We start from the raw sequence: 25,790 nt of genomic DNA, 5'->3' as shown, positions 1-25,790 counted from the left end.
CCACAGTGATTGGTTCAAGACACAATGTGAGCCAATAAGACTAGAGATTTCTGGGAAAGAAACATCCTTGCTCTGTCCCACCGTGTCTAACAAGGAAGAACAACCAAATAGGAAACATGAGGTGAAACCTGACAAGAATGGAGCCTCTACAAGGGAGCAGATGAGAAAATAGAGAACAGTAAACTAAATGTTAAGCTACAATTTTAAGCTTACCTGAAGCCAGCATAGTTTTAGATTTTTCAAATATGTAAGTGAATAAATAACAATTTCCTTTGTGACCAGAACTCATTTGTAGGAAAAGTATCAATTGATAACCATGAAAAGGAATTCACATGACCAATCCAAATGACAAAGTCAAAACTTTGTACCACTTATCCAACCCTTTTCATTACATAAGTTGGAACACACACACAAAAATGAACATTTTAATTTAAACTTCCATAAAATTATCAAATCAGATTCTGTTTGGATTTTATAAGTGATCAGAAAAATACCCAAGTCTTTGTATTTCATTATATTTCATTTATACAAATACATTCTGTAAAAATTGAAGTGTGTTTAAGCCTGGCTTCATAGGGCCAAGCAATATATTTGTCCTCATAGCAAAAGAGAATCACATGATGATGACTGAGCTTCCCATGATGATGATGAATTTCACCTATGTTTATTTTAAACAATATGACATATAATCTACCTTGTTTGTGTCATGATATTTTGAAGCTGTATTTGGAACAGAAATTCCAAAGAATTAGAATCTTCAGTGAGTCGATAAAACTAGTAAGTTTTCAAATTATGACAGACCCCTGTGAATTGTCTTTTTATTATAATAGTTTGATCATTCATTATTAACTTTAGATTCACAGGCAACATTAGAAATGCTCTTTGAAAGAGGCTACCTGAGACTTAACTTCATATGCCCAGTCACTAAGTATTTCCATTTGAAAATCCTATTTTCATCAACCTCATAAATTTAGTCATTAAAGAACTTCATTAAGTATGTGCAATGTCTTGTGCAGGCTCTCAACATCATTCTCCATGGGGTACAATTAACAGGGAAATGGAGAGGCATAACTGTTGGTCAGGTTGTGGGGGCACAGTCACCTTCATGTGTTGTTAATGACAGTGCAAATTGACATTAATGTGCCATTTGGCCATGTCAAGCAAAATTGAAAATAGACTTTGATTATATCAAGTTTTTATTTTAGGCATTTACTCATTTAGTAAGAAGTTATGTTTTATAACTATTTAAATTTACTTTTCCTTGATTTTCCTTGATTTCTAATATGGTTGGATATCTTTTCATAGGCATATTGGCTTTCTTTCTTTCTTTTTTTTTCTTAACTTCCAGTTCATATTCTTTTTTTTTTTTTTAAGATTTTATTTATTTATTTGACATAGAGAGACACAGCAAGAGAGGGAACACAAGCGGGAGGGAGTGGGAGAGGGAGAAGCAGGCCTCCTGTGGAGCAGGGATCCCAACGTGGGGCCTGATCCCAGGACCCTGACCCGAGCTGAAGGCAGAGGCCCAATGACTGAGACACCCAGGTGCCCTGAGTTTATACTTTTTGTTCATTTTTTGTTAGGTTACTTGTCTTTCTTTCTTTCTTTCTTTCTTTCTTTCTTTCTTTCTTTCTTTCTTTCTTTCTTTCTTTCAAGTATGTGCAGTGTGGAGCCCAGTGCAGGGTTTGAACTCACAACCTTGAAATCAGACCTGACCTGAGCTGAGCTCATCAGTAAAATGCTTAACCAACTAAGCCACCCAGGTGTCCCTGAGTTACTTATATTTTCTTTACTCAAATGTACAAATGTTTTCTATATTCAGATACTATTCTTTTGTATTTTTATAAACTACAAGTAACTTCACATTGTATTATTTATGTTACTAGATACGTCTCCAGAGGCAAGGGAAACAAAAACAAAACTGAACTATTGGAACCTCATTAAGATAAAAAGTTTCTGGGGTGACTGAGGGGGCTCAGTCCATTAAGCATCTACTTTTGGCTCAGGTCATGACCATGGGGGTCCTAGGATTGATCCCTCCATGGGGCTCCCTGCTCAACGGAGAACCTGCTTCTCTCTTCCCCTCTGCCACTCCCCCTATTGTCCTCTCTCGCTTGTGCATTCTCTCTCTCAAATAAATAAATACAATATATTTTTTTAAAAAAAGATAAGTTCCTGCATACCACAGGAAACAATCAACAAAACCAAAAAGCAGCCCATGGAATGGGAAGAGATATTTGCAAATGACATATCAGTAAAGGGGCTAGTATCCCAAATCCATAAAGAATTTATCAAAATCAACAATCCCAAAATAAAACATCCAGTTAAAAAATGGGTAGAAGACATGAACAGACATTTCTCCAAAGAAAACATACAAATGGCTGACAGACCCATGAAAAAATGCTCAACATCACTCATCAAGGAAATACAAATCAAAGCCACAATGAGATACCACCTCACACTGGTCAGAATGGCTAAAATTAACAAGTCGGGAAACAACGAATGTTGGTGAGGATGTGGAGAAAGTGGAACTCTCTCACACCATTAGTGGGAATGTATTTTTTTATATTATTTTTTTAATAAAGATATTTATTTATTTATTTGACAGACAGAGATCACAAGTAGGCAGAGAGGCAGGCAGAGAGAGAGAGGAGGAAGCAGGCTCCCCACTGAGCAGAGAGCCTGATGCAGGGCTTGATCCCAGGACCCTGAGACCATGACCTGAGCCGAAGGCAGAGGCTTTAACCCACTGAGCCACCCAGGCGCCCCCATTAGTGGGAATGTAAACTGGTGCAGCCACTCTGGAAAACAGCGTGGAGGTTCCTCAAAAAGTTAAAAATAGAACTACCTTATGGCCCAGAAATTCTACTGCTAGGTATTTATCCAAAGGATACAAAAGTGTTGATTTGAAGGGGCACATGCACCACAATGTTTATAAAGGCACTATCCACTATAACCAAAACATGAAAAAGGCCCAGATGTCCATTAACTGATGAATAGAAAAAGAAGTTGTGGTATATATAAACAATGGAATATTACTCAGCCATCAAAAAATGAAATCTTGCCATTTGCAACAATATGGATGGAACTAGATGTATTATGCTGAATGAAATAAGTCAGTCAGCGAAAGACAAATGCCATATAATTTCACTTATATGTGGAATTTAAGGGAAAAAAAAGACAAACATAGGGGAAATGAAGGAAAAATAAAATAAGATAAAGACAGAGAAGGAAGCAAACCATAAGAAACTCTTAAATATAAGGAACAAACTGAGGGTTGCTGAAGGGAAGGTATGTGGGGGGATAGAGTAATTTTTCAGTGCCTTTTAAATATACTTCAGTATAGTTTTATAAGTTTTACACATAATTGTTTAGTTTTATTCCTGATAACTTAAGATTTTATAATTATATTATATTATTTATTTTGAGGATGGGGGAGGAGAAGTAGAGGGATAGGAAGGAGGAAAATCTTAAGCAGTCTTCATGCCTAGTGCAGAGCCTGATGTGGGGCTCTATCTATCAACACTGAGATCACAACCTAAGCAGAAATGAAGAGTTGGATGCGTAACTGACTAAGCCACTCAGGTACCCTGATTTTATTGCTATTTTAAAAAAGATCTTTATTTGAAATATTTTCTAATTGACTCTTAGAGCCAATTCATAAAATTCATAGAGCAAAAAAATTCATAAAATTTCATAAAATTCATAAAAATTCATAGAGCCAAATTTCATTAAAAAATGAATTTTTTTAAAGATTTTATTTATTTATTTGACAGAGAGAGATCACAAGTAGGCAAAGAGGCAAGCAGAGAGAGAGAGGAGGAAGCAGGCTCCCTGCTGAGCAGAGAGCCCGATGCGGGACTCGATCTCAGGACCCTGAGATCATGACCTGAGCCGAAGGCAGTGGCTTAACCCACTGAGCCACCCAGGCGCCCAAAAAATGAATTTTTTTATGTTTATCTTGTTTCCTACAACTTTGCAGTATTCTTTCAGGGGTTCTAATGGAGCTTTGTGGCTCCTAAAAATGAAAAGTTTTCATTCACTTCAGGTTCTTGGGGGATATCCCAAATGACACACCCTGGGTGATTGGAATGGGAGAAGGTAGATTAACCCTTTCATGGGACTGAGACAGGGAGGCAAGCCAAGGTCTTTAGAAGGTCCTGTACCTACAGAAACACTTACAATGACGGCCCATTGACCGCCCATTCTAGGTAGAGTGAAGCTGTTGATAAGCAATTAGATTTGTCCCAAATCTACCGGTGACTTTTGCTAACCTAGACTGTCAAAGGCAGCTTATTCATAGTTCTGCTCTTGGTGCTAACATCCTCCTTTATGACTGGAATTTTCCATGGTGGCTGAGATCCTCTGCCGGCTTTGGCAAAAGTCTTCCTGGCATTTTCCAAGACCAGAAGCAGGCATTAATCTACTTGGGAAAGAATAATCTTGCCCCAAAACCTGGTACCGAAGGATGGAATAAAGAATGGGTAAGCAGTAGTCACTCACTGGATCAAATAAATATAACAATTCCACAGTGGAAGGATGACACACCTTGGGTTAGAAAGCCCACCTTGGTCCTTGTATCTGTCTATAAGCAAGTACTTGTGTCAGTGCACTTATCAACAATGTCAAAAATGGTATGTTGTATTCAGTGCTTACCATATTGTACCATTCTGGTAGTATTTTTCAGGAAGTTTTAAAAAGCACCAAATACTAATTTTTCTGCCTAGTGCCAGCCCTCATTCTATTAGCATCTTAGTCACCTTATTACAGTACTTTCCTAGAAAGAGATGCCTATAATTTACAACCAGGTACCACAGACACCCTCATTAGAAGACTTGCTGACTACTTCGGATTGCTAGAAAAGAAACTGCAAGTCCAACTCGATAGCACCGATATAAATCTTAATTTACTAAAATTCTTTTTTAGTGTCAAATAAAAGACTGACAATATCTGATCTAAAAAGACTGTAAGAGCAAATTAAGAAAATGTTATAAAACATTTTGTAGGAAAGCAAAGATGGTAGTTATTACAATGGGATCAAATATATTTGCCAGTCTCCTCTGGAAACAACCAGTTAAAACCTAAATTATTCTCAGAGCTAATTTAAGTTCTCAAACCATTCAAGATATAGAATGATAAAAAAAAAAAAAAAAAAAAAAAAAAAGATATAGAATGATACACGGTGGTGAAAGCCATGGTGACCATAAAAATAGTTACATAATATGGTATGCCATCCCTCGTCCAATTCCTATGCAGTTTTTTCCATGACTCCGTTAATCCAATTGGAAGCTGATAGCTCGTAATACACTGTTACTAAAGTGCTCCTCACAGTCTGAAAACATGGTATTAGTCATCCAGGGGAAGATCAAGAGGACTTTAAAGGGAAGAGAAAGAGGAGCTAGGTTTCCAGATTACACATTTCTGTGATTTTTTTTTTTTTTAAAGCGTGGCCAGCACAGTTCCACATTTAACAGTTGCTGATACTAGACACTCATGAAAGGACAAAAAAGAAAAAAAAAAAGAGAGAGAGAGAGAAGTCAAATTTCAGTCATAGCTCCAAGACAGAAGTTACATTTTTTATATGAAGGAATATATAAACACCAACACATTGTATATGACTGAACAATGTACACACGGCCTTTGCATATACTGGCCTGGATGACAAACCCTGGGCTTTCTATACACTTTCTCCTTTGGTTCATCCTGAGTTCCAGCAAACTAGACTGGGTTCCATTCCTATTCCCACTTAGGCTTTGCTCATTTACAGTGCTCTGAAAAATGTAGTACATGATGGAAAATGAGTTTTCATAAGCAACTTTAAGATTGCTCGACAACCAGTACGTTCATACCAGACCATGGCGGAGAACATATTCTCCCCGATACCAAGATAGAATCCGGTTTGTATATTTCTGTCTTACTATGGAACTGATGGGTTACTTTAATCCTCTGAATTCTCAGTGCAATCAAACAGTTGATTACCAGAGAATTGTGGTCATCAGATCTAGTGATAACCACGGAGGGAAGCATGTCCTTTACCTCTAACACTTCTTTTTGTGAATGGATCTTTCTATCCTTCATAATAACTTAAAACTCAGCCTGATTGGGTCACCTGGATATCTCAGTTGGTTAAGCATGACTCTCAGTTTTGGCTCAGGTCATGATTTCAGGGTCCTGAGATCATTCCCCACATAGGGTTCCATGGTCAGTGGGGAGCCTGCCTCTCTCCCTCTTCCTTTGCCCCTCCCCTCACTCTTGCATGTGCAAGCTCTCTCTCTCTCTCGTGGGCTCTCTCTCTAAAATAAATTAATAAATCTTAAAAAAAGAAAAAAACTTCAGCCTGATTGGGAGTTATAATATCTGCAGATGGTACTATTTTCACCTTGTAAATGGAAAGGAGAGAGATCTACATTGTCTAGTACAGCTACCATTAGTTTAAATTTAAAATAATTAAAATTAAATTAAAAAAATCCAGTGCCTAGATCTCTGTAGGTATATTCGAGAGCTTAATAACCCCATGTAGCTAGTGCCTATTGTACAGCTCAGCACTGATCTAGAAATGTTCATAGAACATGGAAATGGAAATTTTTGTCATTGCAGAAAGTTGTTGGAACAAACACTCTAAAACATACATACAGCATTTCCTTTCCAGCAGCAAAATTTGGCCATGAGGAGAGATTCGATGTCTTCTGACGAAGTGAAGATTTTGCAAAGCCATGTAGAGAGTTTAGGGTGATAACCAGTAGGAACATGTGAGGAGAACAAAGGATGATTGTTCTCCAAGTAACAACATGGATTTTATTTTGATTGCTGGTATATATTCTCCATGATGAGAACCTGACTGGTATGTCGGGCATTTTGAGAGGCTCTGTGGAGATAAGGTGAGGAAGAAAAGAGAGACCTAGTCATTGGCAACAGATAGGGACAAGAGCCAAGATGTCTAACAAGGGGATGAGTAAGAGTGCTGTGGTGAGTGACACACAGCCCTCTTCTCCACCTCCTCCCCAAATCTCGTATAAAATACACATTACTCACCAATACCTTGGGAGTTGAAAATGTTTTTCTGAGTCTGCTCTAACATGAGTCTGATGAGGGTGTAATGTGTCCAATTATGTTCAGCTTAAACATTTTATTTTCTTGCTACTGGGTATCCTCTTTCTCCAAGGGCAATCTGTGGACGTCTTTTCCTTTTGACACTAAAGACTTTGGCTGGATCAGTACATTGATCAATCCCACCCCAGGTGTGCCGGTGTTGGACACGTTCCCAAAGTCTTCCAACATGCAACTAATTTGAAATGAACTTGTTTTTTTCTTCTCATTTAACAAATATTTATGTGCACATGATATGTCTGATACGTCCCCAACCCTATTCTAGTTGCTGGCTATAGGACATTGAACCAGCCATATCCCTGCCATCAAACAGCTTAAATCTCCTCTTCTTTGGGCTGTCATCTACTCAACAACAGTTAAAAACATAACAAGTGCTAAGTATGTTGCTTTACCTGTGCTTCATTTGATCCCTTCTAGTGCCAAGCATGACAATCCCAAGACCTAGCAAAATATTTGTGGTCTGGTTAGAGGAAAGGAGAGATAGCTGTGTAACTGGTGTCCTGTACCCAGCAGACATTTGATCTATATTGGTTGTTAAAGGCTACTCCAAAAGTAGGATTAAATGAAATTCCTCTAAATTGGAATTGGTTTACTGATTATCTTAATTTAGATCTCAATGATAGAAATAATTTTGTTGTAATAACTGAAGCATTGATATGCACTGTAAAAATATCATTTTAGTAGGCATATACTAAATAGTGTAAAAATGAAAATTTTGGAATTGGAGGAGTACATCAAAATTGGGACTATAGTCAAATACGGACTGTGTAGGAGTAGAGGAAAATAGACATATATTAAAAGTATAAAAATGACAATTTTTGTGTTGGAGGAGTTAGTTGGAGGAGTTAGTAAAATAGGGCTTTTGGTGGGAGAATAAATAAGTTCAGACTTTCTGAAAGGCAATTTGGAGATATTTTTCAGTAATTTAAAGACATTTATACCATATGACCTAATAATTTCACTTCTAGTGACCCAATTTAACAAAATACTGTGAATGCAAGTGAAAGTCTACCTATTTACTCAATGTGAAAGAGAATTATATAGAACTTAAGCATCAAAAAAAAAAAAAAGAACTTAAGCATTGATAATAAAGAAACGGCTGTTGGGGCACTTGGGTGGCTCAGTCAGTTAAGCGACTGCTTTCAGCTCAGCTCAGGATCCCTGGGTCTTTGGATCTAGCCCTGTGTTGGGCTCCCTTCTTGGCAGGGGGTCTGCTTCTCTCTCTCCTTCTCTCCCCCACCCCACTCATGTTCTCTCTCTAACTCAAATAAATAAAATTAAAAAAAAATAAATGGCTATATAAAAGTTTTTATTCACCTATATTACACACACATACACACACACACCAAATTCTGAATTGAGATTATGAATTATCTTTATTTTCTTCCTTCAACCTTTTATATTTTCCTATTTTTAACAATAAATAATATACTACATGATAATTTCTAAGAGTGCTAATATATGAGATATAAGAGATATACAGGAATAATAAGTGATAATGAGCTCAGTTTTAAATAACTATGATACCAGCTAGATTAACAAACTGACACTTTGTGCAGGTTTAATTTAAGGTAATTATTGGAGTAATATTTTTAATTCCTTCCTGTTTGAATTATTGGTCATATGGGAGAAAGTGAATATTCTTCATCAAAAGGAGACACAGTTCGTAATTAACTGTGTTTTTAAGGATGCTTTGGTCCTCTTGTTACTGAAGTACCAGAATATTTAGAGAGGATAAAAGAAAATATAAAAGAATACACTAAGATAAGTAAACCATAATACTTGGAAAATTTGTAACTTTATTTTCCTCTATTAAAAATGTGAAACATTCTCACATTTTTGCATCTTTTATGAAGCCTTTTTTATGTAGTAGAAAATTTCCATAGAAGAATTACATTATCTTCATATGAACCAAACTTTCTACCCTTTTCTGAGATTTTACCACAACCATATCTATGATGCTCTTGTTACAGATTTATTTACCTAGCAATTCAGGTTTCCAAGGTTTATGGAGCAACAACTTTAGGAAATGCCTTTGTTTTTCCTTAAGATGTTTGTCATAAAATTCTCTATCTCATAGTATATATGTTTGTATTTCTTTAAATAAATGAATTTATTTATTTATTTACTTACTTACTTACTTATGGTGAGGGAGAGAGGAGGAGAAGGGCAGAGGGAGAGAGAGAATCTTAAGCAGACTCCATGGCCAGTGCAGAGCCTGACATGGAGCTCAATCTCATGACATTGAAACCCTGACCCTGAGATCGTGACCCTGAACTCATGACCTGAGCTTAAATCAAGAGTCAGATGCTTAACCAGCTGAGCCACGCAGGTGCCCCATTTGCATTTCTGTAAAATAATCCTCATAGATTTATTTATTTTTTTATTATGTTATGTTAGTCCCTATAGATTTAGAGTGATAGCAAACAGCTTTTGAAATTATCAATTCAGCTGCTAGGGTACATTGGCTTTACAAAGCCAATTAAATTGTAGATCAGAGTAATCTTTACACTAGAACTATGAAAATAGTCCTTATTTATGTATATTTTGGGATCTTTATCAGCAAAGGTAAAGATATTGTTCATTCATTTGGAAAATAATTCTTTAAAGTAAAACATTATTAAAAGAATATGCAAATTGATTTACATTATACCACAGTGGTGTAATAACTGTAAAGGATGTTCATGGAAAGGTTATGCATGACATAAAAGTATTACCTTTTAAAAAATATTTAAGTAATTTCTGGGTAGGATTTCACCTTCTTATGATTCTGTGAGGGACACTGGAAAAGTATGTTATGTGGGCATGACTCTTGGTCTTTGAATTAATATAGAGTTCAAAGCAATAAAAGCTAAAGTGGATATTTAGTTGCTGTGTCTGATATACAATATATTTAAGCTAAAATATGTACTCTATATTTTTAATTTTTGTGTGTCAAGTTGTGTCATCAAATAGATAATGGTAATCATTTTAATGAGTAAGAGAAGAAAACCACAGATTATTCTTGTGATCAGGAGGAAAAAAAATAAAGAGAAGGATTCACACAATAGTAATTACCTGAGCAGATGGATTCCTAATCCTAGAAATAAACATGCTAATTAAGCTACACTACAGAATGACAAGATATTATGGTCTTCGGAGTCTGGAGAGATTGTTATTCTAATTTACTAGTGTAACTTAATTCTCAATATATTAAAAAGTACTTAATCAACCAAATCTTTTTTTAATTATCAAATTTACTTAGGCAGTTTTAATGTTTCTGCAAATTTCTTCCATGTGTGAGTTTCTATAGGGTCAGACTTTCTCATCAGTGATTCACTGTTTGATATTTGTATTTTTCAGAGAGCAGGATTGAGTTTTGTTATATATATAAGAAGATACTCTTTTCTGCATGCTGTTGGTGGGGTTTTAATTGAAGAATCAAAGATCATAATGCTGACCTGTTCATAGCTATCCTATGCTGCCTTCCTTTAAAGATGAAAGTCTCTATTAATAATAGGAATTTATAATCGTTTGATTTAGATGAGCTACACATCTTGTTACTTCTATGACTAAATATTTTGGAAGAGAATAATGGGAAGATTGAGAATAATGTATGGAAGACAAAACTTTGTGGAAATAAGTAAATATGAGAAAGAAGCAAGGAAGAAAGTATCATTATATTCATATTTACATATGCATGAATTGGTTTGAATTATCTAACCAGTAACTGATCAACACAAAGTTGTTTTTGGAAGGTTGTCTGGAATATATATAATTAGCTTGACATTTTTCATTAGTTGGATGCAAATCTTTATGGAAGACATAGATCTTTTTTTAAAAGATTTTATTTTTAGGTAATCCTACACCCAACCCCAAGATCAAGAGTCACATGCTCTCCAAATGAACCAGCTAGGCAACCCAAGAGAAATAGATTTTAGAGTAAAAAGAGTCATCTAGGAAAAAATTCCAGAGCTGGTTTAATTTAGTTTTTAATTGTTTCCCAAAATGTTAGTATGTGGAAATATATGGATGGAGGGGAAGTGGTGTATGTTATTTTCCTATCCTTTTTCCTATATTTATATTTTAGTTGTAAACATGGTATGCACTTCTTCTATATCAAAAGGTATTTTACCTACATTTAAAAGTGGTAAATATTTAAAACAATTAAGTAAGTGTAACTCGCCTCATTTTTAATCTAATTCAACAAGCATTTATTGAATAAACATAGGACTGGCAGTACAGAGCTATACAACCTTAAAAAATATCTGGTCCAACCACTTAGACCTTTTACTTCAACTGTGGCCCATGGACCAACAGCACAGGCATTTTCCAGGAATTATTAGATATACAGAATTTTAGGGGCACCTGGGTGGCTCAGTCAGTTAAGTGCCCAGCTCTTCATTTTGGCTGCACTAGGCTCCATACTCAGCTTGAGGATTTTCTTCCTTTTCCTCTGTCTCTCCCTCTATAAGCTCTCCCACTCTCTCTCTCTCTCTGTCTTTCTAAAATAAATAAATAAATCTTAAAAAAAGGAAAAAAAGATATACAGAATTTTCGGCTCCTTCCCAGCCCTTCTGCATAAACCAAAATCTGCATAGTAACAAGATTTCCAGGTGATTCAAATGCATACTAAATTCTGAGAAGCACTTTGTCATAAGAACACAATCTGAGGAAAGAAAGAGACACGAATATTTTTTAAAAGGTAATAACTTTACAAGCAATGTGCTACCAGAGAAACAAAGACAGTGCGACAGTAATAGAATCTAATTCTGCTTATAGAGATTTGTAATCATTTTAACTCCACTTTCTTCTATGTTATACCTTCCACAGGATACATCAGCATTTTCTAAGTGTGTCCCTGGGTCAAATACATCTGAGAAATGGTGCACAGCTTTGAGATGCCCTGTTCATAACAGTATGTTAAAGATTCTGAGAGGTCCCAAAATAAATGTCTGTTTTACGTAAACCCAGGAATCCACAATATACTTAAACAAGCAACTTTCTAGTACCACCTTGCATGGTACTATTAACATACTACAGAACTAGTGTTTTATGGAGAGCACTTTGGTAAACACTGCCTTTTATGAATTGGCAACATTTGGCTTATGAATACCTTACTAGGATTCTTCTGCTCTCCATTAACATCTCTTTTTCTTTTTATAGTTATCAAGGATCTAGAATAAATTCAATCTTGAATATAGGTGTGAACAAAAAATACAATTTAACTCCAACACAATGTATATAATAATATAGAAATTCTGAGGCAAATTAATTCAGCTGTTCTGTTAAAACTCATCCAGATCTGGATAGATAAAGTTGTCTTTGAACAAACAGTATGCAAAAGCCTGGCCTCCACATATCATTGAAATTAAGCCGGATCCTGCAAGTAATGAAAGGGGAGTTTTGGTTAACTACCAATAATGAATAATTCATTGGTGAGATTATGAATAAGAACAATTGTCATGACTAAAATAATGTTCCTGAAACTGACACAGCATTTGAAAGAGGGTAGTTTATAGATTCAGCTAAGAGACAGTAGGTATATATTCTGTGCTGATAAATTGTTGAAATTCAAAACTTCCTTCAGGGAATAGATGCGTGGTTCTGTCAAATTAATAGTAAGGAGCGCTTAAAACTCAGAAATTCAAAGGCAATGGAGTCAAAGCACATGCCAACAGTTTTACAATTCTCAATTCTTTTAGCTCTTCAGACATGCCATTTGTTTGTGTTGTTGTATTTAAAAATATTTCATAAAGTATTTTCTCTCTAATTATAAAAGGAAGATATGCTCTCCTCTAAAAGATTTTGAATACAGAAGTCTACCTACCTGGGCTGTTTGGTTGTATGAGAACACCTTTAGCTCTGACTTCATTGGCCCAATGATTCTCCTTTTTTTAAAATATTCATCCAGCCTAACAGGGCTTTCATAAATCTGTTATTCCTTGTGTGGCAGTAACAGTATAACTCCCATGAAAGGTAAAGGTCCCTGAGGTAAGAGCCCCTAGTGGATCAGAGGCTTGGCAAGACTGCACAATTTCCTCACACAAACGTGTACATCCAGTGTGAAACCAGGAGATAAAATGTCCAATATATTTAGTCACTATTATTTTGTATCTAAATTTTTTGACTCAAAGAAAATCAAAGAAGCTTACCTCAAACATCATTTGCCAACCCCTTTTTTGTGTAATCTAACCCTAGTTCTTAAAGCCGAAATAGTGACCAAACTATTTTAGCAAATTGTAGTGGCCACTCCAGTATGCCAACACCAACTCTCCTTGTCATCAAGGTGGCATGTGCTAGGTGACTGAATTGCCTAGGGCTTAGTAAATTTTGTGGTATTGTGAGGAAAATCCAAGGGATAAGTTGTTTTCATTTCTACTTATACTGGTAACCTGTCTTTCAGGTATCTTCTTTCTGATTCATTAAAAATGTGCATTTTGGAAAGCATCATGCAAAATAAAATATCAGTACATTCTACATGTGTTTCCTGTATGAACCAAACAATATTAGAGAAGAGTACACACGGGCACCTGGGTGGCTTTGTGGGTTAAGCCGCTGCCTTCGGCTCAGGTCATGATCTCAGGTTCCTGGGATCGAGTCCCGCATCGGGCTCTCTGCTCAGCAGGGAGTCTGCTTCCTCCTCTCTCTCTCTCTGCCTGCCTCTCTGCCTACTTGTGATCTCTCTCTGTCAAATAAATAAATAAAATCTTAAAAAAAAAAAAAGAAGAGTACACACTAAGACTTATGTATATGTAAGGGAAGTAGAACATTAACCTGTAGTGAAGGGAGCTAATGAGTAATATAAATAATACTGACCTATTAAACAGATAACTTAACTTTCAGGAAAACAATGTGGTGAAATGTTGCCTTTCCATTTCTCATCATTAAGCTTGACAATACTTAAATAAAAACTACTGCTAAATTTACTGAAAAGGGGAAATGTAAAAATATCTGTGGTCAATACCTAGCTTAAGCTAAAGAAAAAGCTTTAGAAAAGTCCACTTCAACTTGGTTAGTTTTGTTACTAGATGTATAATTGATGAATTCAGTTGTTCCACTTGTGGGGAGAAAAAAGTAAATGAAATTAAATAGTGCTGCCGTAAAAATAGTAACATTATTCATGTTGAAAGAGAACCAAAAGAATATGTCACAAATATATATTGTGTTTTATTCCCTATAATTGTAGAATTAAAATATATTTTATTTTATTTTATTTTTATTTATTTGAGCAGTCTTCTAGTCCAATTACCTGACTCACATAAAAATATTTTGATGCTCCCACTTTCCATATAAATCTTATGCTGAGAATAATATATACACATACGTGTATAATATATTTGGATATCATGTGTCTATACCTAAAGCAGCCCACCAATGTGATGTCAAGGGGAATTCCAACATAACTGGAAAAGAAAAAAAAAAGAAGGTGTTGTTCATTTTTTTAAATGCATTATTTTTTACACATGAAGAAATATTTGTTTTGTCAGATCATATCCACATGACAGAAATTTTTTTCACATTCATGAAATCAGCTAACCCCAAAGCTATACTTAGATCATAGTTTACAAAGTCATTTATTAAATAAGATACCTGAAACTCCTCCTCTAGGAGATGTTAGGATGTTATGAATTGTCAGGTTCTTGGGTCAACTCACAGAATTGATTTGAGTGTTATATAACAGATAATCCTAAGGCCATCCCGAATTCTCAACACCTGACTTTCTCTGGAGTTCTGAGCCACTTCACTCTGAACTCTATTTAGCTGTATTTATTAAGTATTTTCTATGTGCCATGTGTTAAACAATTACCTTGTAACTTTTCTGGGTCTGAAACCTATACCTTGTCTCAACCTTGAAGATTCAGCCACCCTATGCCTCAGAGCCCTTTTGCAAATATCCCATGGTCGTCTTTCATGTAAACTTAGTCCCAAAGTAAAATAGAGAAATTGAGATATGGGGTTTAGTAGTTCTGAAAGTTACTAAAAGGGAGTGTGTGTCTGGGGACAAGGAGATTGGTGCACGAGAATTCTCTAATAATAGTGATGCTAGGATATAATAATTCATTGGGAAATTGTGTATTCTTAAATTGAAGACTGATGAAGTCATAAGTAGACCACAGCACTGAAAAAAAAAGAGTAATTTAAGTTGCTAATAAATAAAAGTAACATTTAATTTTAGCTTGTGGTTGATTCCCACCCATCATTTGACTAGTACCGTTTTTTTTTTTTAAATAATGGAAGATAGGAAGGGAGAAAAGTCATGACAGAAGAGTAAGTTTTGAATAGATGAATGAAAGAATGGATTAAACTGTCATTTACTGAGTAATTATGATCTGCTTAGACACTATGTCAGACAATTTCTCATTCTCATGGAAATGTCCCTAGGTCTCCCTGCTTCATAGAGGAGGCAACTAATGTGAATGATGCTGTGACTTCCCTTAAGACTACACACTTCATAAAAAGGTAGGATTGGAATTTGAATCCATTTTCCTTTGACTCCAAAGATCGCAGGAAGAAATAAAACCCCTTGTTTAAGAACATAGTATTCTTGGTAAAATAACTATTGTTGGAAAGTTCGCAAGCCTGCCAGTATGGGTTTCCTTGGGGTCCAGTTCCCAGTCTTTGGTCAATTTCTGCCTCAAGGAAGGTTCTGGAAGAAAAGTATTCCGAATGGAGGCAAACTGTGTACAAGCTGATGACAAGTCGAACATGAGAGAAGAATAGGAAACATCTACATTCAGTACAGTTTTGAATCGGAAGATGCAGCCAATCAAAACCTCTCCCAGGAAGTATAGAACTTAGCTGGGGAGAAGGGTGGGGAGGGAGGGAAGAGCTAGCATCAGTTTTGATGATTAAGCCATCAGAGGACACTATGCTAACAAGTTTTACTCTTGTGAAGCAATTTAGGTACAAAATCAGATTTAACATATTTTCTTTGTTTATTTTATTTTGCTTACCAGCGGAAGTGATGACAACATGGAGAATAGTTACTGAAACAGCATAATCCCAGACCCATTCTTCTACAACTAGAATGAAGAGCAATCCGCAAACAAAGTAGGTGACTTGTGTTGAGACTAGAAGAACTGCAAATAGAATAAGGAATATAATTATTTGGGACTTAGAGAAACTAACAGTTCTGAAACACAATTAGTAAGATTGTGCAAAGAAATTTTGATAAGAATTTCCAAAATATCCCATCTCTTAACAACCCCCAAATTCGGATAAGAACTTTTTAACATATTCTGTCCCTTAATAATCCTTTGACTCACAGAAAAATTACAGTATATAATTTGTTTCACATTCTCTGTATTTACCATTTTTTAAAAATTTTATTTTTTCAGTGTTCCAAGATTCATTGTTTATGTACTTATCAATTTAAAGGTAAATACAATAAAGAAAAGTTGCTATGTAACCAATACATGCTGGTCTGTAATTGGATTTGCAACACTCTATTTAAGCTATATTAAAAACTAATGAAAAATTCAGTTCTGAGTTTTCAGAAATGAAAAAAGAAATGTAAGAATTCAATGACTTTTAACATTTCTTTGGTCCCAATTATTGCCTTTCTTGGAAACGAGTTCCTTTGTGTCTTTATAACAAAGCGGCATGTTCAGATAGTCATCTGGGACACATAATGAATAACCCTGGATGAAAGGAAGCCTCAAAAATGAGTTGTGTGGATGGAGACACTCTTCTAAATCCACTCAGTTGTCTCAGAGTGGTCTCCACAACATGTATCAAGAGCTAGTAACTTACAGGTAAGGACCACAAATCTCTAAGAGCCTTGAACATGTGAAGGGTCAATGTTTAACGTCTTGGCTTTGATATGGATCTTTAAGACTATCGTGGTTTCAAAGGAGAGACCCATCAAACATGTGCAAGATACATATGTGGCATACTATCAAGGTCCCTTTGTAATGACTTGACTTTCTGTAAAAATCACCTTTCTTTTTTTAATAATAATGCAGCAAATGATTAGTATATTCTTATAATTCAGGGATCAACGAATCTAGACAGGCAAACTCTCCATTTTTCAAAGCAAGAGGTAAAATAATAATATTCTATCCTTTTGTGCATAAATAATTTTATTAACCAGCAAACCAGTGATTGTTTTGTGCTGAGCTAGGCACTAACAAGGAGCAAGTCCCAAGTGCCATCCTTTTGAAAAGCCTTACAGTTACTGCTCCTCAATTTGATTTAATTTTACTTACCGGGTTTCAAAAAGTTGGAGGGAGAATTCATACCAACTTCTTTTTTATCATATGGGAAGAAAGTTCGGTTCAGCATGTCCTGTTCCCTAAAATTGAAGCTGTGGAAGGAACTCCATTGCTGTTTCAAACTGACACCACTTCCCAACACGTTTCCACTTCTACCACTATCAGTGGCTCACAGAGCCTCCAGATTATTATAGGGAAATGGAGATGCCTGTTTTATCAGGATTGACAGATTTTATAGGTTAACTCACAGCTGCTTGAAGACATTGATTTTAGTCTTGAACAAGCTGTATTTGCATATATTGATGAAAAAGGCTTATGCTTTGTTTATAATATGAAAGAAAGCATGATTTAAAAGAAGTAATACAAAATTTAAAGTCAGGATACCAGTGTTATAGTCTTGCCTTTGAGCTTAGGAGTTATAAAACCTTGAGTACAATTTTAACCTCTGGGTCAGTCTTGTTTTTTTCTCTATAATTGGGAAGTGGAGTGCTTTCTTATCTACCTCAAGAAATTGTTGGGAGGATTTTAATTTGAAATGAAAGCAATTTGTAGCCTATTTTCTGCCATGCAAAGGAAAGATATTAGTAATCAAAATGTCTTAACTAGACTTAAACTTTCCAGTGTCCTTGCTAAACCTATTCTCCTGGGTGATGAAAATCATTGAAACAGACAAGAAACTTGACCCTAACTACATGTCCAAGGCTCTGAGATTACTCTTACACTTTATCTCTGAGATTAAAGTCTAAATTCTCAAAGTAACAACTTTGAAGAGTTATGGCAGTTATCTCCCCAAGCCCAAAATTAAAGATCTAATGGGCTAAGGCTTTATTGATATCTTTGTACAAATGTTAGTGTTTTGTGAGAGGAGAGAAGAATATAAACTGTGCCAGACATCCTGGGATCTTCACTAATCTCCACTATGTAAAAACACAGCCTTTCCAATAAGCTGTGTCATTCCTATCTTTCATGGACTGACCCAAAGGCAAGAATTAAATACTAACAGTTGAGTTTTCAATCCCCTCCCAAAAAACACACATATAGCTCTTACTTAACTCTTTACTGTGACTATTCCCTTATCAACTGTGGACAGTTTTGATAGAAAATAAGTTAATTCTATCTTCAATAGGAAAGCACATAAAGAGAAACTTAAGATGGACTGTTAGACCTCTTGTGTCTCATTAGAATGAAAGTCTCTTTTTCCTAACATATTCCTTGTCTATCTAAAATTCAATTGATAATAGTACCAAACAAGGTTACCCATTTGAGGAGGTTGTTCTAAAGCTTTTTAATTTGAATTCAGTAATTTTAACTGACCAAGTTTCCTGTGCAAGTCATATTCAAAAATCTGGTTTCTCTGGCTTGAGGCAATTTTGTACATTTGCATATTTGTTCCAAAAAAAAAGTCCAGTGGTTTTCTAAAGAATTGTAATGTTTAAAAAGTCCACAATTTATTAAAAAAAAGAGTAGGAAGAAATTTGATAGACTGTTAAGAATAATTTTGTTTAGAAAGTAAGTTTGTGATTGAATTTCTTCTTTTTCTACTCTCTACTTGTGGGTATTTTATAAGCTTTCATTAATTTATGTGTATTATTTTATAATGGAAATAACATTAAAATCTCATTTTTCTAAAGATGGGATGAACTCACCATGAATCCCCCCAAACAAGTATGTTTGACATATATTCAATACAAGTAGCTGTTATTATTAACATATAAGATTTATGAATACAGTAGGTATTAATTAATAATTATTTTTAACCAATATTATGAATTTTAAAGAGATAAATTTTTTCTTAGTATACTCTCACATATTACTTTTCCTTTGGAACATTTCCCCCCTACTTTGGAAAGAAAAACCAAACTAAGCAGAAATGTACAAAGCAGAAAATGAAAGTCCTCTGTCATCCCAGCTGGGAGATAACAGTTTGTTGCATAATTCTCCAGATTTCTTACCACTGACACCATGTATTTTACTCCGTTCTACAAAAATGAATAATTACACTACACAAACACTATCGTCATCTTCATTTTCCATGCCATATCTCATGAGCATTTCTCTATATCAATATATTAAATCGGTCTTCTTTGAAAAATATTTAATGTACAAAAAATATACGTACAAGATCACCAAACAGAAATTCCTATAATAATTCTATTCATTTATTCCACTACTCCATTCTATCCCATCTTTCAGAAATAGCCACTTTAAAATTTGGGATGGCATTTTTCCACATTAATTTTTGAAGTCAGATATAAGATACAGATGGCTGAGAAAAAGGCTTGATATGTTGTAAATTTTTACAAAACAAAAAATATTTTGTTTTTTTGAGGCATTTAACTCGCTGATTGACAAAGATTGGAAATTAAAACCAATTACCTTTATAATTTGTGTTGTGCCATGAGGGGTTTGTTTTGAAATCAAATGGTGCCAGGACATCCAGCTCATATACCCTGAAGATGTTACAAATGAGAATAGTTTACTCCGGGGGAGGCAGTTCATAACTTCCCACATTAAGGCTTTGAATATTGCTCTTCACATGATAAGTCATTAGCTTTAGCCACATTGTGGCACATGTAGAAGCTGGCAGCCAAATAATCTTTTTAACTCTGTTGTCTTATTTGTCTAGTGAAGTCCCCTGGGTGGGGGGGTAGTTAGCCCTTAGCTATCATCTTGAAAGTCCTTTCCATCAAACACGGGAAGAGGACGTAACCCAATCCTGTAGCAAGAGCATCAGCCCGGGAAATCATCCAGACCCAGGTTCTAAACCTGATGGTGTTGTGAAACTGGGAATTCGGGCAAGTCAGTTCCATTAGAAGCTGAACTTTCATGTCTTCTCTGTAAATTGAAAAGGTTAATCTCTGAGATCTCTTTCGGTTGTAAAATCTGAGTCTATAAATATACACCCTCTATGGTGCCTGTTTGTAGTTGTGTGCAGCTGGTCAATCAGTTAGCTGCCTCCTGGAGCTTTAAGGCCCAAGAACTTAAAATTCCTCTCCTCTGACTCACGTTAACTACAAATCCCTGAAATCAGGCTCAGAGAGCCCTGAAGAGTCTTAGCTCTTCCCTGCTCCAGGCATGGCTTCACTGTCTCCAGTCCCAGGAAGAGCTGAGGCTGTATGTGAGCACAGATGCTTCCTCAGTGGGTTTGCCTGCAAGCATGCTGAAAAACATTATTCCCATTGCAAAACTTGGTATAATTATTTTTGGTTACTAATCTGCATATTGAAATCAAAGGGTCCTAACTCCTTTCTTGCACCATAAAATTAAACTATATAAACACTCGACTTCTGAGAAATTATTTGTAAATCTACATAATGTATTTCAAGACAATCAATTTATTGGCGACCTAAATTTGTAGAGGCAAAATGCAACCATAGCAAGACAAAAAAAAAAAAACTAAAAACGCTCTGAAAAAAATGCTTCACATTTACATAGAAACAACACTGAAAATACACATTTTACTTTGTCTTTATAGTAACTCTCTTTTGATCAATTACTTCCATTTGACAAATGAAGACAATTAAGAGAAGCTCTATGGCTTAGTTAAAATCTTTCCAGAAAGTAAGAACCTGGGCTAGAAGATAGGTCTCCTGATTTGGGTCCAAGAGGTATTTCCAGTACATACCAGAAAATATTTAAATTGGATGTAGATTATCTCTAAATCCCCTTCTCATTCAAATCTGCTCTGTTTCAATACCAGCTCAGGGAGTAAGAGCTTCACTTTCTTTCCATCACTATCTTCCAAAGAAGAGGAACAGTCCAACCACATCATTTCATGGTTGTGGCTTTTATCATTTCGAAGAGGACACATTTGCTATCTTTCCTTTAAAAAGATGTGAAAATATACCATTTTTAAAATATTGTACCGTCTAGTCCATAAAGGCACATTGGGTGTCAAATATAATCTCCTTTCAGATTCACTCTTAGCTTTTTAATTCTGTTGGAAGGCAACTTACTTGAGCATCATGCCACACGTGCCCAGAACTGCGTAGTACATGGTGTAGAAGAGGATCACACATACAAGAAGATTCTGCAAAACAAGCTGCAGAGAACACAAGCGTGAGCTCCAAGAGCCTAGGCTTTCTCTTACTGTTGTTGGTAATGAGTCTGACAAACAAAAGACCATGGCTGCCCAGTTCTTGGTGTTGGCTGGCTTTGTTTTGCTTGGAGACCCACGGGGTGGGAAGGACTTCAAAGTCCACAAGGAAAGTTTCTCTGACTGGAAAGGCTAGCGTGGTCCGCATTTGCACCAAGGATTAATGCAGTAGAAAAATCCGTATCACTTGCCTTCCTTCTCCCACAACACACTTCCTACATGCTAACATTTACAATTGAATTTGACAAAATGATCATAATTACAGCTATCATAATAGTCCAAATAGGAGAACAGCTGAGAAATTTTGAAAAGTATGAACAAAAAAGTACATAATAACACAGTAATAACGGAACCTGTGTGCAAGAGTTTACAGAGCTATTGACTAAAACACAATAGATGGTCCTAAAATGGCCTCTGCTACATATGAGACTTTGGAAGAAAGCATTGTAGATTAATGGGGACCAGATGGATTACTTAACAAACAGTGTTGTGAAAATTGTCTAACTTTTAGACAGAAAAACCCCATTAGATTCCAGTCTTGTACCAGACACCAAAATAAACTTGAAATGGATTAAAGGCTTAAATGCCAAGAGGTAAAATGGGATAAAATATTTGCAATATATATTAGGAGCAAAGGATTGATATCCACAATACATAAACACATACAAATAAAAAAAAGACTCACAAACCAAGAGAAAAATGGACAAAGTATATAAATAGGCAGTTCACATGAATAAACATTTAAAAAGCCAATAAACAATTGAAAATGTCTGAACCTCACTATTAATCTTCTGAAATATATTCTTATGAATATAATAAAAATGTCAGCATTTCACATGGAAATTTTCCAGTGTATTCTTTTCTCTTTTTATCTTTTCAAAAGTCTTCTTGTTTGGTCAATACTTAAACACTTTAGCATTATTCATTTTCTCTGAATGACCAATTCACCAAATTTATCAAATCTTTTAATTGGCCTGGGCACAGAGGAGCCCTCCACTAAATGCAAGAAGAGAAGAGAGTTAGCACAGAGCACTCCACAACCATTTGGCTGAATGGACCAAGTTTACAGACTTACCAAAACTTACTTCTTCCTTTTTTTTTTTTTTTTTGTCCTTATGGAGCTTATATTTTTTTCTCTTATTTTTTAAAAAAATTTTATTATGTTATGTTAGTCACCATATAGTAAGTACATCATTAGTTTTTGATGTAGTGTTCCATGATCCGTGGTTTGCTATAACACCCAGTGCTCCATGTAATACGTGCCCTTCTTAACACCCACCACCAGGCTCACCTAACACCCTATGCCCCTTCCCCTCTAAAACCCTCAGATCAGACGAACCATGAGAGACTATGGACTCCAGGAAACAAACTACTTTTTTCAACTATTTAAAAATGGGTGAATTGTCTGGCCTAAGCGAACCAGAGGAGATCAGGACTAAAAGGTTCTAACACCTTCAGGATTCCAGCCCCCCAACCCCTACACACCCCTGTTGTCCCTAGCCCCTCCTACTCTTTGCCTGTAGTCTGCCCTTGGCCAAGTCTCTTATCCTTTTGCCCATCAAGCTCATCCCCCTTTTGCCCTTCGGTATCTCTCACTCCAGGTTCCCTCCCTCATGACCCTTTGTCTCTTCCTAGCCTTATTCTTTTATTTATCCATTTATTTTATTTTATTTTATTATTTTTAGTTGAAATATATTTGACATATAATACTGTGTAAATTTAATGTGTACCACATGCTGATTTGATACATTTATATACTATAATTGGGTGCCATTCTAGTGATAGTTTGCACTTCACCCTGTCTCATAATTATATCTTTTTGAGGTTGGAACAATTAAGATATCGTCTGTTAGCAAATTTGATGATTATAATACAATATTGTTGTCTATATTTTCTTATTCTGTGCACTCAATATCTAGGACTTATTACTGGTTGCAAATTTGAACCCTTAACACCTCAATCTGTCTTTAAGACCTGCATAGCCTTGTCATTTCATGATGGCTGACACAATCCTTTTTAAAGGAATAAGTAAAAGGATGAGATCTTCTCATAGCTCTCTTTCTTTTATTAGAAAATAAAAATCTTTCCTAGAAACCCCCATCAGATGTCCCAATATGTCTCATTGACCATGACTTGGGGTCATGTGCTCACATCTTTAACAATCACAGACAAAGAGTAAAGGGGATTTAGAACATTGGGACTTTGCTCCCAGGGCTTGGCACCGACTGCTATAACAAAAATTATGAGCAATTATTAGCAAGGAAGGAAAAAGGGGAGTGGGGTCTACTACAAGGTAGGCAACTCATGATGTCTTCCAGGTGGTGGAATCAATATGGAAACATTGATTTGTAGAGAAGATTATTTAAAGGTCAAGAGAATATGTGAAAGTTTTACCTGAGTTGAAGTTTCAACTTCCATGCCCACATTTTTTTTTTAAAGATTTTATTTATTTATTTGACAGAGAGAGAGATCACAAGTAGGCAGAAAGAGAGAGGAGGAAGCAGGCTCTCCGCTGAGCAGAGAGCCCGATGCGGGGCTGGATCCCAGGACCCTGAGATTGTGACCTGAGCCAAAGGCAGCGGCTTTACCCACTGAGCCACCCAGACGTCCCTTCCATACCCACATTTAATGTGCCCAAATTCCCAACTGTAGGGATAAGAATCCGCCAATGGAAAATGGGTGTGTGGTAGGGAACAACACTGGTGCTTCTACAGCCTTAAAAGCTTCTTAAGGGTAATGTGTCTTTGGGATTGCTTTACTCTTTATTCTACATATTAACATCAATTTGTTTTTCTTTTAATTTGAGCATTAATAGCCTCTAGTTGAAATATTTCTAGATGATTCCTATATTTTAATTCAATCTAAAATAAGATAAATAATATATAGTTTCTATACTAATATACAAACATGAAATTATTTTTCTTTCTATGTTAATATCAAAATTTAAATATTTTAAAATATACTCACTTGCTTTAAAATTTTACTTTTGTAATCCAAATAGACAATTGTGATACATATGGATAAGACATTTGTAGCTATTATTTTAAAAATGAAATCATAATTTGTGGGAAAACATATTTATTGACAAATTTTACATATAGGTGTGTCTACTTTTCCCCCAAATTTACAAATCACTATACATAAATAAAATTACACATTATAAAGTTATTTTAAAAGAAATGCTTTGAAAAGTAAGGCCTAATTTTTAAAATAATTACTTTTTTTCCCACCTGAATACTATATTTAGATTTTCAAATAATAATTTTCCTATGAGCAAATTATATTGCCTCTAGTAACTTCTTCCTATAATCTATACTCTACGCAGCTTGCAAACGTAACTTTCTAAAAGGTAATCAGACCATGATATTCTCCTGCTGCATATCCTCTGATGGCCCCACGTCATCAGGATTCATTCATCCATTCTTTCATTTGACAAATAGTCACTGGACTGAGTGGCAATGCAAAGTGAATGGGATGTGGTCCCAAGCATGGAAACTCAGCCTAGCAGTGTTTTTCAAGTGGGTAAGTATCAGACTCACCTTGAGGACTGCTAGAACACAGATTTCTGGGCCCCAGTTCTGGAGTTTCTGATTCAGTAGGTCTGAGATGGGACCCAGAAATTTGTGTTTCTGACAAGTTCCCAGGGGATGCTGGGTGCTCTGTTTCTATGACCACACGTTGAGAACCACTGATCTAACAGCAAGAATGATGAGTTAACAGATAGCTACCAAAGAGAGAGCTCTGGTTGGGGGAATTGACAGAGTGATGCTTTAATATTTTATTTAGGCCAGTATAGCCAACATATTATACTGTCAACTCATACTAAAGATTAAAAATTATTAATGAGATGTTTTATGGCTTTTGTTCATACTACATTTAGAAACTCGGAGTACTTTGGACCACACAACTCAATTTTGACTAGCCACCTTTCAAGTGCTCAGTAGCCATGTGTGGCTAACAGCCACTTTTTTAGACAAGGCAATTCTAACCACTGCTATTGCCTTTCCTTCCAACATCATCCCCTCAAGCCCGTCCCAAATGGTTGATAGTGTAACTCTATTTGCTATTTATTGTTGGATTACTATGTCTCAAGCCCTATCACCATAATTTCTCAATTCATCCACCCTTCCCCATCCCCCACCATGATGTGCACACATGAAAAGCTTTCTGGATATGTGGAACTATCATCTGCATTTCACAGATTTGGAAACTGAGAGTGAATGGCCCAACATCATACATTTATTTAGTGACAGAGACAGAAAAATAATTGTATTCAACTACCAAAGGAAAGATAATGCTATCCAAATGACTGAATATATAACTTCATTATGATACAATTATTTTTGTACTTCAGGAAAAACTAATATACAAGAATCAAAGTTCATAGAAGT

General features: G+C 35.6%; 1 protein-coding gene across 2 annotated transcripts in view; it reads right to left on the bottom strand.

The window, feature by feature from the left end:
• TMEM244 (transmembrane protein 244) overlaps positions 1–25,790 on the bottom strand; it is a 69,377-nt gene that overhangs the window by 32,197 nt on the left and 11,390 nt on the right. Inside the window, exons 2-5 of one of the 2 annotated variants that reach the window (XM_032338342.1) lie at positions 21,260–21,345; positions 19,680–19,753; positions 16,044–16,169; positions 14,345–14,492 (exon numbers count right to left, since the gene is read on the bottom strand). In XM_032338342.1, coding sequence (XP_032194233.1) covers positions 14,434–14,492; positions 16,044–16,169; positions 19,680–19,753; positions 21,260–21,345 — 345 coding nt within the window. In that variant the 3' untranslated portion in view covers positions 14,345–14,433. Of the gene's footprint in view, positions 1–14,344; positions 14,493–16,043; positions 16,170–19,679; positions 19,754–21,259; positions 21,346–25,790 lie in introns of those variants that run through there. The other variant, XM_032338343.1, reaches the window with a different exon arrangement.

This window comes from Mustela erminea, chromosome 4 (genome assembly GCF_009829155.1).
Source record: "Mustela erminea isolate mMusErm1 chromosome 4, mMusErm1.Pri, whole genome shotgun sequence".
Classification (NCBI taxonomy): Eukaryota; Metazoa; Chordata; class Mammalia; order Carnivora; family Mustelidae; genus Mustela; species Mustela erminea.
This window is presented reverse-complemented; position numbering and strand designations above follow the sequence as displayed.